Source organism: Fundulus heteroclitus, chromosome 19 (assembly GCF_011125445.2).
Source record: "Fundulus heteroclitus isolate FHET01 chromosome 19, MU-UCD_Fhet_4.1, whole genome shotgun sequence".
In the NCBI taxonomy this organism is placed as follows: Eukaryota; Metazoa; Chordata; class Actinopteri; order Cyprinodontiformes; family Fundulidae; genus Fundulus; species Fundulus heteroclitus.
This window is the reverse complement of record NC_046379.1, coordinates 29012052-29025555: the sequence shown is the minus strand read 5'-3', so window position 1 is coordinate 29025555 and position 13504 is coordinate 29012052. Positions and strand designations below refer to the sequence as shown.

Below are 13504 nucleotides of genomic sequence, written 5' to 3'. Positions count from 1 at the left end.
TTGCCCTAATTGAATGCACATCTGCAATTTTACCTCTGAATTGTTTAAAAAAAAAACCTAAGTGTAGAGCGGCCTAATCAAAGTGTAAGTGTCAGTCAAATTATTTATTTCTTGGGAAAAATGTATGTTTATTTCAGATAATATATTTTAAGTTGTTTGGTTCACATTTTGAGATTTATGTAAAATTATTGTATTTTATTTCTTTTCAAATTATTTGTTGAAAGTTATTGCAAGATTTGCGTATATGAGAAGGAGAAGTAGTATGGAAAAGAGCTACAAGTAGCAGTCTCGTGTTTCCTGTAGCTGTCAAGGTATTTGTAGTTATGTTTGTAATATTTTGTAAATTTATTGGTTATGGTGTTTTAATTACTTAATATTTTAATTTAGAGTGGACAACGAAGAATTAATCTGTTAAAGACCTCCGAAGTGGCAGGCGGTCACGAGGTAACTTTTGTTAAAGTATGTGTCACCTGACTGTCTGTAAATGTATCTATTTCTAAAGCTTTGTCTTTATTTCTGTAGTTTTCACTGCGTTTAAGGCGCTTATTAAAGAGCCCGTTTGAAGGCCAGTGTTGTCACTTTGGAGTTACACAAAGTCTAGACTCAAATCCAGTTGAAATGCACAGGCTGTTTATCCTTGCAAACCTTTTTTTTTTTCACTTATGGCCCAGTTATTTAGGATAGCTGTTTTCCCTCAATAAATAAAGCTATCATTTGAAAACAGTTCTGTAATGACCCGCGTTATCATTGTCTTTGTTTGATGATCTGAAAACATGTGAGACAAGAAAATAAAAAGTAGAAAATATTGGTAAAAAAAGGTTCATCTGTTTCGTCCTTTCCAGTTGAATCTGAAGAAAATGTTTGAAGCTTCTGATATTATTTTACAACTAACATGCTTTAAATTCCTCCATAACTTACTTTGTGACCTTTGCTGTGTTCCTTGCTCATTGTGCTGGTGTTTTTTACTGATTCAATTACATTTATTTTAGCTCAGTTTATTTGTATAGCTCCAAGTGAATTTCTCCAACTTGAGATCAATAAAGACTATCTTATCTGATCTTAACTCACTTTAAAAGCTAAACAGATCCAGTTTATGACCAGAAATATATGATCCATTTAATCCAATCATAGAGACAGAATTGCTCTAAATTACATATGTTAAACTACTACATCTCAAAGAGTTTCAATATTGCATAAAAGTGCAATATTTTTACCAGCCATTTCAGAAAGTGAAACTCATATAGTAGATGGAATCGTTACACATAGAGTGATATTTTTTAAGCGTTTGCGAAAAAGTTCACTATTGGAAACTCATGGTGTCACACCCTAGTTGGCTAATTAACACCAAAGACCTGCAAAAGTTTCTTGAGCCTTTAAACAGTTTTTCCCTCTGTGTCAGTAGGCGACACGATCATAAAGAAGACAGCTGACTGGACAGAAGTCCAGTCGACGGTCAGTGACACCCTTCACAAGAAGGGGAAGCCACACAAGGTCATTGCTGAAGAAGCTGGTTGTTCTTAGAATTCTGTATCCAAGTATAACAGAAACTTAAGTGGAAATAAGAAGTGTGTTAGGAAACGTTAGTGAAGTGGTTATCACTAACATGGATAACCACTTCTCAAGGACTGGTCTGACGCTGGAGTCGGTGCATCAGGAGGAAATCAAGGTCCCAGAGTCTGGAGGAAGAGTGGAAAGGTACAGATTTCACGTTGCTGGAAGTCCAGAGTGAAGTTTCCAGTCGGTGATGGTTTGGGATGCCACATCATCTGCTGGTGTTGGTCCACTGTGTTTTCTCAGGTCCATCGTCAATGCAGCAACTACCAGGAAGTTCTAGAGCCTTTCCCTCTGCAGACAAACTATATGGAGATACGGATTCTATTTTCCAGCAGGACCTTGCATAGAAATTGACATGCTTTTCAGAAGTTAGACTTTTGTGCTTAAACCATCTTTTTTTGATTGATCTAATGTGATATTCTGATTTTCTAAGACAAGGAAATGTTGCGTTTTATTTATCTGTAAGCCATAATCATCAAAATCACATGAAATAAAACGTTGAAATATTTGACTTTGTGTGTAATGAATCTCTAGAAAATAACCATTTCAATTTCTTTGATGACTGGCAAAAACATTGCACTTTTGCACAATATTGTATTTTTTTAGATGTGCTACTAAATGCATTCAGGTTCAGTTTATTTTGGCACCAAAAAGCTGTCTATATAAGTAAAAACAGTCCATTGCATCAAGTCACTAACTTTGCAGCAATCTCTCCACCTCAACAAACATGCAGCGACAGTGGACAGTTGATTGTCTCAAGTTAACTTTGCAGCAATCCCTCATACAGAGTATACATGTGGTCACAGTGAAAAGGAAAACAGCCTTTTATCAGGAAAAACATCCAGCAGGTATCTACTTACTGTGAGAACTCATTTCCTGCAACCGACTGAGGGTTTGGGAAGACAGACCAGACACGTATAAACCATAGATGCACTGGTCAGAAATAGCTTCCTATCTTAAAGAAAAGTAGATTCTCTAACGCTCATTTTCATTTTGAGATAAAATAACAAACAGGTGGAACCCTGTGTGGCAGTGATGCTAATTCTGACCCCAACTGGGTTGCACTGGATTTTAATTTTATACATCAGAGTAAACTTAAAAACATCTGTTTATTGTTTTGATACATATCAATAACAAAATAACATACTATTAATTTGTCATTTGTCTTACCTCTGATCTGCGCTATATTAATATTTATTTATTTTTAACCCCAAGCTGAACATAAAGGTAAAATTTGAGTAGTAAAAAATAAAGACAGAAAGATTATATTGAATTGAACTATTAATTTTGATGCTTCAAAATCATTTGAATCTTAGTTGTACTTTTTTCTTTAATTGCTACAATATACATTTTAAAAAAAGAAAGATTTGATACAAACACTGCAATATATATAAAAAAATCTGCCACTCAACATCAATCAGCAAAATAATGTAAGATATTAAAAAAATGTAATCATTTTATTACAACACAAAGAAAAAAAGGGCTCGTAATCCAAGAATCAATAAGGACATGTTTGTCATTTAATAATTAATTTAAACTATTACATTTTGTTCAAAACAGTTGCTATCAAACATTTATAACTGTACAATTTACCAGCTTTTCATCCTTTTGATGAAACTTGCAGTGTCTCTTTTTCGATAGAATGTTGCCAACAATTCATTTTAAATAATACTAAGCAATTTAGCTAAATTAAAACCATCAGACAAGTATAATTTACAAAAAAAAATAAAATAATAAATGAAATACATTTGACCATATTTTACATATTTTTTGTTACTCTTACATGTTTCACATCATCAAACAAATTTTAATTAGACAACATATTAAAAAAGAGGGACACTAAAAGCTGTTTTAAAGTCAGGATAAAAATTTTAATGGAGAAGTCTTTCTAAACAAACCTTTATGAAACTAGATGTATCAACACTGGCAACTGCTACCAACAATTGGCGACAACAACAACTGGCAATGTGTGACTTCAATCGCCATGGAGGGATTTGGCCCACTCTCCCTTGCAGAATTGTTTTAATTTGGATACATTTGATGGTTTTCAGTTACAAATGGCCTACACAATATCTATTCACAGTTTCTCAATTGTTTGGCAACTCCAAACCATTCTTTCTTTTGTCATGAAGATGTGGATTTGTCAGTGTGTTTCTAAATCAAAAAACACTTAAGCTTGAGTTTACATTCACTAACAGATGGCCTAAAATTCTCCTGTAGGATATTCTGCCTCAGAGCAGAACTCATAATGTATAACTTATGGCAACTAAAGCAGACATTGAAGAAGCAACACCACCATTATATTTGGTATTTTATAACCTAAGCTACGTGTAAAGCAGGGTAAGTTGGTATGCATGATGCCATCTGTTGACTAACATGGTGTCTAATAACCCTTTGAACACCTCGCAGAGCAGGGAAGTCGATTCTGAAATTACATTAAATACTGGAGGTGGACTGTATTTCTTAGCTAAGTACCTTGTTGAGGCAATTGTTGCAATAAATTTAATATTGGAGCTTAAGGGTAAAGAGCACCAATAGCACAATTTTTTGTATTGTAAAGAAATGCAAAAAAAAAAAAAAAAAACATGTATCCTCTATTTTCACCTCACAATTATACATTACTTACAAAGTATATTGAAGTTTGTGATTGCATCAAAGTACAAAGGGTATAAATCCTTTTGCTTTGTAAATATAATGTAATAACCATGAAAGCAGAGTATATACAATGTTTTTTACACCAAATACATTTAATCGATTAATAAATATATTAATTCTCAGAACTTGCATATTCAGTTAAATTCAATAAAATTTTATTGAATAAATTAAATGTTTTATTAATCCAGAAGGGAAGTTAAACAATCAATAAACAAATAATCATTCAATAATATTCAATTTACACGATAAGTTAGTACGCTTGACACCTCAGTCTTTTACCATAAATGGAATAAAAACAACTTCGGGAAATCTGTTTTATCATGCGTTCAAAAACCTTGCAAATAGTTGCATTGTAGTTCCGGTGGATGGCCGCTGGGGGCAGCAGAGTCAGTGTTTACAGGATTAGGAGCGCTGGCTGCACGAGCTGGCTGCTGTAGCGTGGAGGTGAAATTAGAGACACTGAGAGGAGGTCGCTGTAGTAGGCTTTTTTTTTCTCTAAAGTTATTAAAAGTCCTCAAGAACCAAACAAGGGCTTGTCGCGTTTATGGAAGCTAACAACACACCCGGAGAAAACTGTTAAGTGATATGAAACTGTTCAATATCGCGGGAAAAGGCTTCTGACTCGGGCTCGCTGGCTTCTGCACGGTGCCTGGCTAGCTAACAGTTAGCTGCAGGAGCTTCTTGGCTAGCGGGCTAGCGAGGTCCAGCCCCAAATCTGTTTACCTCGAGTGGATGTGGTCACCCCCGAGCGGCTCCCGACTGTTCTCTGTGCAAAGAAAACAAGAACCAAGACTCCACACTGGCTGCAACACCGCACGCTGTCAGGAAAGCAGCAGGATGTCCACCGAGGTTGAGTGTAGCCAGGTCGACTCGGGTTTGACAGCGAGCAGCTCCGGCGGGGTGCAGGACAACAACCAAAACAACTCGGAGGGGGCTCACCTGCACAAAGAACAAGAGGATCAGGCACAGAGGGGCTCGGAGAAGCAGCACGCCGACGGCCACAAACCCGAGGCGACCAAGGGCCAAGCGGACACGCACAAGAAAAGCAGAGAGAACGATAAAGAAAACGAACGGAGCGGTAACGCTGACTCGGCTGTTGAGGCGGTGAAGAAGAAAGTTGTTGAAGCCCCTCCGCCGAAAGTCAACCCGTGGACAAAGAGGACCACGGGCCGGGTACCGGTCGGCAACATCAACTCCAGCCCCCAAGAGACAGGTGAGCTTGGCCCCCAGGGTTTCTCGCTTACAGATAAGGGGGGGCAAAGTTAACATGTGTCACGCTGTTGCAGCGGATCGAGAGCCAAACTGCGGGGTAGCCCTCCATAACATACACCCTAAACATCTGGCACCCCACGTGGACGCGTGTTTAGTAGAATGAAATAAAAAATGTAGGATGTCAGCTTAGACCAGAGGTGGTGTTAGCTGCATATTTGCCCCATCCCCCCGTTCTCGGATTGCTCATGAGCACCACGTGTTGATTGCTGACAACTGCTACTTCTTTAGCTACCAGCAGCGATCTGCTGCGCTGCTCCCCTCTTTTTTAGTGTATTGATGACAATAGAGCAGGACTGACTTTTTTAAAAAGAGATCAGAGCTCCGGAGCTGCCCGATCTCAATTAAAATCGACTTCAACTTCGAGCTGCTAGCTCGCCTCGGTGGTTCAAGCTAAGCCGAGGCAAGCTAGCAGCTCCTGCTGCTGCAAAGGCACGTTTCGCATGTCCAATGGCCTGGCAGCCTGCCGTTCCTCCCACTAGTGTGCTGTCACTAGTCAGAGTACACGTATGTGAACAAGGTGGTGAACAGGTGGATCTGCGCAGTTAGGCGCTAAATTAACGCCTACGCGTTATTGTGCTGGCATGGTTTAGATATTTACATTAATAGAAGAATAACTTCATGTATGAATCACTTTCAAACAAAGTGCTGAACTGTAAGAAAAATTTATCTATTTGTATTTTTTTTTTTACAAGGGATTGAAGTGCCTGAACAGGTGGAAAAACAATGTAGGATTTTAAATTAAACCATAAATTGGTTATGTCTGAGTGGTTTTTAAGATATATTCTGTGATAGGATCTGGGTTTTCTCTTTAGGGAATATATAAGAAAATCGCATAATGTTTAACCATGTGTTGAGAAGGTGACTGAAGAGCTGGAAAGGCAAATTAAGGCTGTAAATAGTCGCCCACGCAGTTTACCTTCAATTTACATCTAATTTCTTTGGTGGGCGGCAATACTGGTTGTTGTTGTTTTGTGGGAAATGTTAAGCAATATCATTAGTGCTTCAAATGTTTCTGAATAAAGTGCTTAAAATGGTGGGGAAACAAACTAAGAAGGCCTTAAATTACCATTGATTTAATTAATTTATATATATATATCATTATTTTTTTTTGATTATTTATTGCACTATTTGAACTATTATATATTGGATTTTAGAAAATGTTAGTTATTTTTGTTGCAAATCTCAAAGTCAGCGGCACTTAAAAGTGAGGAAGCAACATGCTTGAAAATGTGGTGGAGACTAATTCTGGCATGCGATTACCCTTTTGTTGATTACATTTAGATGATGATGTAGTTTTATGGACAATCTAACTTGGGTTTAAAGTGTATCCAGTAAATAATCACAGCTCTTCACCTTTAACCACATTTTGCTGTGTCAATTTTGAAAATGGATTAAATTTATTTTTTGCGTTAAACCTCTGCACACAACACCTCATACCTAGTTAAAGCAGAGAACTTGTGTTCTGGGAAGGCTGGAAGTAACCGGTTCAAACCCTGCAGACTGCCACCATGGGTCCTTCAGCAAGACCCGTATTCCCTAATTGCTCTCTGGGTTCTGTAGAGGGAAAAAAGCTGCCTACTGCTCCCTAAGGGATTGGTTAAATGCAGAATTTTGTTGGAATATACCATATTTTTGGATCATAAGGCGCACTGGATATTAAGGGAGATTAAATATTCTTCCCAAGTGTGTAACATCACTCCACCCCTTCCCGTACACAGCTCTCTCCTGAAAGCGAGAGCTGTCCATCTCTGCCTGGAGGACAGTGTAGTTGGACTATTCTGTCCTGTTTCTAACATAAGGCCAAAACAAACATAATTTTTTATAATTAATTAACTTACTGGGATTGTTGTCGCTAGCACGTACTCCAGGCGCAGGATGCCTTACATGAATGCACTTCTAGTTTCTACATTACAGTCAGGTAGTCTACAAGACAAAAATATTACTCTGTCATTTCAGGAATTGTGGGGGAAAAACTTAATAGTAAATGAAACTTGGCAAGTTTTTAGCACTCAGAGGTCTATCGTTTTATAATGTGAGTCCTTCCAGAGGCTCCATTTTTTTTGGGGTCATCACATCAAGTTGCTGCTTGCAGACAGGCTTGGCAGAGTTTTTACGGCGGATACCCTTCCTGACACAACCACGATTTGAACCCCAGTCCCCCATATAAATGACACAGACATAGCTCACTACACCTTAGAGGGACACATCCACCGTATCATTACAACCCTTAAAAGGGAAATGTCATGCTTTCAACATTGAAATCATTCAGCTAAATAAAGTGGAGCTGCTACGCTTAGGTCTGAATTCCTCGTTAATTTACCCCCACATTGTCCCTTCAGCCCTGTTCTGAGGTGCGGCCGAGAGCATCTCATTTTGGTGCCGTCTCTTTAAAGTCCTCCCAGCTCGCTGAGCGTTCCATCCACCCCGTACGGCCATTTTTGTAGTACGCTGGGGAGCGACGTAATGACTCATCCACTTGTAGCTTCTGAATCCTTAAGCTTGGCCTACAAAATCGCTCTGAGAAATAAAAATGGCGGCTTGGCGAGACTGGTAACCTGGAAGTCCATGACCTTGTTTAGCAGCTCCACAGCACATACTGTGATGCTATTTTAAAAAAAAAAAACATACCACAGAACAAAGAAATCTGACCAGCTTGAAAAATATGGCCCAAACAGATCATAAAGTTATCTCCGCCACACCTGGACAGACTACATTCAAATTTTCCATTCCTAGAGACTTCAAGTACACAACTAGATGTAAAACAGTGGATTCTGCATGTGTCTCATTTAAAGAAAATTAAAATGGACATTTTGCAAAGACCTGACCTTTAAGATATGCTGCCTAGAGCACTAAACACTTCACCAGGTCAGCATAAAATGGCAATTCAAGAAGGTCCAAGCAGCAGATAAAGCTGCCCTTTCACACATTTAAAACTACGACTACAGGGGGTGTTGTCAAAATAAAGTCAAAGACGCAATTAGCTGATCTTTACACACCAAATTTGAGAAAGTCCCTTAACGTTTCTGAATGGTGGTTCTGCTTGTATCGGAGCTTTTTCTAAGACTAGATCCAGAAGCTTTTATTTGCTAGTTAGGATCCGGGGGTGTAATGGATCAGTGGGGGTGCACCTGCTGTGTTTTTCTGTGAGACGAGGTGTAGGTAGATCACCTGTCCTGTGCAACATGAACGTAAGGACATCTGAGGCGCTTCTTTGGAGTTGCTTTTTAACTCCCAATCGATGACTGTTTCCTGTTTGCTCCCTTTGCATTTGCATGGTTAACATTTTTCTTTGCGTCGCAGTAGCGGGCTCAGGGGGAAAGCAGCGGCCTCGTCTCGCCGAATTCAAACCCCTCAGCTAAACGCCAGCTATGAACGCGCGTCGGAGCAGAGAGCGACCGGCAGGGAGCTAAATTTGAAGCGCCCATGTCTGGCGCAGGTATCAGTTTACAGGGTTACTGTACAACTAGCTGAGTGGGTGGACACCGACAGACTGAGGCATACACCCACTCACATGGAAGCCTGTGCCCGGTGTGTCTTATCAATCCAGCCATCCTCTGCTGAGCGATAGGAGCTGTCAGGCTGTGGTGGGCCACTCCCAACCGGCTGAGATGCAGCCGCATACCACTGCTGTGTGCACGCACAACACCCTTAACAAGTTTGGGCTATCAGTCCCTTTTAAGGGGATCTATTTGTTTCTTTTGTTCTCTCTGTAATTCCCTCCGCTCCCCCCCAAGCTGCACATCAGGCCGTGCAAGAGTGGATGACTTGACTTTTTAACCTCTGTGTTGAGCAACCGTTTTCCACGCAGGGCTCTCGTGGACTTGTTGACTCTGTCTGATTTGGGCTTTTCCTGCCTGCCACTTTTAATGATGTCCATTTCTATTATTGATCATCTGTCCGCAGATCAGCAAAACGCTTTGAAGGTTGTTCGAGCCAGCAAGCCCAGAACGAGAAAATCCAGCAAGGTACAGTTCTCTATTTCATCTTTTACCCCCTTTTTTAAAACATTTTTTTGAAACATCCACATTTTCTCCATTACATGTCCAAATACACAGGAATGTAAGATTGACACCAGCGTCTTCTCACCATGAGCGTTTTCCCAAAATGTTGACTCATCGTTCTGCTTTTAAACATCTTCTCTTTTGTGCAAAGTTTAGCACTTTATCAACACCTGTTAGAAAATCTCATTAGTGATGGGGATGGTGTTTTGGTGCAATGCACTATTTGAACTTTTAAATAAGCAAATGTTTTCTAAGTCCTCACTTCTTAATTTCCATAATTCTATCTTCAGGTATTGGCAGAGAGTGGGAAATTAGCATCTGCTGTCAAATGTTAGCTGGTTTAAACTGCTATCCTCTGGTCTTGTTTGTTTTTCCTTCTAGTTTTTCCACTAATGGCTTAGTATAGAGCTAGAAGCAAATTGTTGGTAAATAAATATATGTCCTTAACTTTTTAAAGTGGTGTTTGAAAGTCAATGTATTTGGCTTGTTGGATCTTTAACCTTTTATTTATTTTGTCATGTTAGAAGCCGTCATGTTTTTATTTCTGTCTACATTAGCTTGCTTTAGAAAGCGGTTGACCCAGAATGTAACTTGATGACATTCATGGTTGAAACAATATTTGTGGAAAGGAGGGCATTAGCCGTCAATTTAATGAAATGTTGATGTCATGCTACGAGGCTTCGGCCCTCAGCTATGACAGTTGGACTGAAGAGTGTTTTTAGTAGAGCTCGGAGGGAAAACAATAGCAATGAATAGCTCAAAATAAATTTTACTCGATAGATACACGAGAAAGGGCCGATGTGGACTTTCAGAGTACAGATAAGACGTCTAGCCAATGATAATAAGGTTGCTCCACAATGGACCAATCATGTGGCTGGGATAGAACCACGCAAAGTGAGGTAGAGGCAGAAAGCGTAGTAGCAGTCGGACGCGCTAAAGGCTAATGTTTGTGCAGCTGTAGCCTCTTAATAGGGAGGATATCACTGGAAAAAAGAGAAAAAATGAACGCCCTAAAAAAAGAAAAGACGTAATAACATCTTCTAACAACTAGAAGACAGTTCAGTCATGTGGAGGCATTTTGACTAAGTCTGCCGAAAAACAAAGTAGTGTACGCTAATTATGTTGAAAACAGGTTCTAACAAAGAAAACAACGCCTGAACAGTGACAGCAACCCACCATAGAGTCTGCTTTTTCTAGCGCCGTTCCTTATTGTTTACGCACTACCACAACAAACTATTTACATGAGGTATACAAAAGAGAGGATTTGAGAAATAATTTTTAAATTGTATTTACGTCAGCAAAAGATTATGTCCATTTTTGTTCAGTTCTCCTGTAATCCTTAAAGATTTTAGTCTGAAACATGCCTCCTTTATTTAGCAAAACTGCAAATCTTCAACTGTTGAAAATACCTTTTTGAATGGAAAAAATAATGTATAGATATCTTCAGATGTCACCTAATAGGACCAGAGAATGTTAAAGATGGACAAAAATAGGGATATGTTTTTATATATAAAAAGTATTACCATGAAGGTTTTATTACACCTAAATTAGACCGTGAGCGTAACGGTGCTACGTGCTAAGCTAACAGTACAACACGGATGTTTCAGAGCAACATAAAGCTTACGTGCATCAGAGAAGTTGTAAACCACCTTGGCAACAGAGCTGTAAGCTAATGCTAGCTGTTAGCTTCACAGACAGCCCAATAACAGGGTTCTGTTGCAGTCAGGGCCTTTTGAGCTGCACCACGCAACGCTCCCCTGCATGAATCCATACTAAAACAGAGAAACAACATACAAACGTGTTCAGTCTTTGTTTTAATAAAATTTTAAGTGGTACAGGAGCAGCATATAGTTTTCCTAAACCTTGCGAGTCCTCTTGTGGCTGTAGACGGTAATGTTTACTCCTTGGTTCATGCTGGTCAAGATTAATTACCATTTTAATTTGATATATATGATGCACCTGAATATAAGTCACAGATTCAGCCAAACTATGAAAAAAAAGTGCAATTTATAATCCGAAAAATACGGTAGATGCGATTAAAATCCAAACAAGCTGAAAATGTTGATCGTGAAATTACCGCAACGAGCTGAAGGCATTAAAAGGACACCGGCTTCATTCAGCTGCTGCAACCAAGTGGAACCCTGTGTTGGTTTTACCTCGTTGTGTTTATACAACGCAATTAAACCTAAGCTGACATGATTATCTTAAAAAGGAGCAGTTTACCTTTATTCAGATATGCTATTGTTTTAAACCTAGGTTTCTATTTCACTCAAGACTTTAGTTCTTCTAATGCTTTATTTCTGACCAAGTTAATTCATTCTCTCTAATCAGTAAGTAGTGTTTAAAAGACACAGCGGCCTTAAGGATGTAATTTGCTGGTCTCAATTAGGCCTATTATCCAGACCCGTTGTAAAGACTGCTTTTAGAGATGCCAGGAGACTGAACGATGAACTAAATCCTTTTCTTCCTCGTTGCATATAGTTCAGCAGTAAAGTGCGACTGTACTCTGTCCATTTAACCTTGATCTCACATCAGTTTGCCAAAACTGACAACGTCCACAGTGGTTGGTCGTGCCTCAGGACTGTTTAGCGTTGCTGTTTGCCTTTCCTTCGCAGAAAGAGCACTGACCTCCCTTCCTCCAGGCTGGACTCGACCGGTCCCCACGCACCATGTTATATGTAGGAGACATTGCTGGTTACTGGGTCAGCTATCAATGCTGAAATATGCTACTTTGTTTGTTTTTTACAGTCCAGTGACTTCAGCGATATCACAAACTGGCCCACACCCGGAGAACTCGCTAAAGAGGTACGACACATTGCATCCGTGTTAAAATGTGTTTCAGGCTTCATACACAGTCTTTAAGTCTGGGGAAGTAGAGAATTAGATGTTCCAGTTTTCCAAGGTTGGATAAGTATTAAAAAAGAAAATTTAGCTTGTTCCAGACTTTATTCTGTGTCCAGTTACTGAAAATATATTAATATTTACACAATGTTCCTTATCTTTGATTTGGCACATAATTTAATGTTATTGTTTTTACCCTGTTAGTTGTTGAATTACATAGAAATTAATACACACACACACTTTTTTTTACCCTCTTTGTTATTTTTATTGTTATTTATTTATTTTGTTCTCTTGAACCTCTAGGATCACGGTTTTAAACCACTGATTCCTAACACCGTGGTCCAGTTTAAGTGGGGCAACAATACATTTAAATTCATATTTTTTTGGGAATGTTTATGAACAAAATTAAGGTTTAAAGCCTCATTAAGTTTTGTAGATGATAATATGCAACTTAGTCTAAGATCAAATTGCAGGACCAAATCAGTCTGTGCGATTAATAATAAATAAATGAGTAACACCTAAATCACCTAAATACATTTGTATATTGTATACACTCTAAAATATTCTAAAATTCAGAAAATATAACTTATCAAGAAACGCGTTTTTTATTCTTTCGCTTTCTACTTACAAGTGGAACGCAAACAATCCTGCACTTCTTAGCATTTACTAAGAGTTGACACTAAATATTCACACTGATAGTCACAGATTTCCAATTAGTTTATTTGTAAAGGTTTGACCATATAAACCAATTATACTTTCCCATTAGCAAATATAAGGAGATGTGAGAAAACGTATTTAATAATTAATTAAATTTTTTAATTTAATTGAGCAGGTGTTCATTATTTTTATTAGGAGCACAGGTCATCTGTGTAACAGTAAAAATGTCACTCAGTTGACTTTTTAAACTGTCATTAGAGATGGACACCATTAACACTGTTAGCATTGGTAACTTCAAACTGCAGTCATCATGTTGTATTCTCCAGGGAAGGTTGGATTCCCAAAAAGCTCAACAATTAAAAGTCCAGCAAACACTTAAAAGTATAAGACATAACTGTTCTAATGGCTTTCTTGCTATCTGCCAAACGTCTTGCTCTCTCTCGCCGGTTCGCAGGATGACGGTACCACCATCAGGTTCTGAAGCCTTTTGACATCTCTGAGCTTCCTCTGACTGTTAAAAACAC

General features: G+C 38.7%; 1 protein-coding gene across 8 annotated transcripts in view; it reads left to right on the top strand.

The window, feature by feature from the left end:
- Nucleotides 1-4590: 4590 nt before the first annotated feature.
- The window catches only part of larp1b (La ribonucleoprotein 1B), a 38789-nt gene continuing 29875 nt past the window's right edge, over nt 4591-13504 (top strand). For 2 of the 8 annotated variants that reach the window (XM_021323308.2, XM_021323302.2), the window contains exons 1-3: nt 4591-5422; nt 9385-9446; nt 12231-12287. In XM_021323308.2, the coding sequence (XP_021178983.2) occupies nt 4942-5422; nt 9385-9446; nt 12231-12287 (600 nt within the window). In that variant the 5' untranslated portion in view covers nt 4591-4941. The remainder of the gene's footprint in view (nt 5423-9384; nt 9447-12230; nt 12288-13504) is intronic. The other 6 variants (XM_021323305.2, XM_021323306.2, XM_021323307.2 and 3 more) reach the window with 5 other exon arrangements.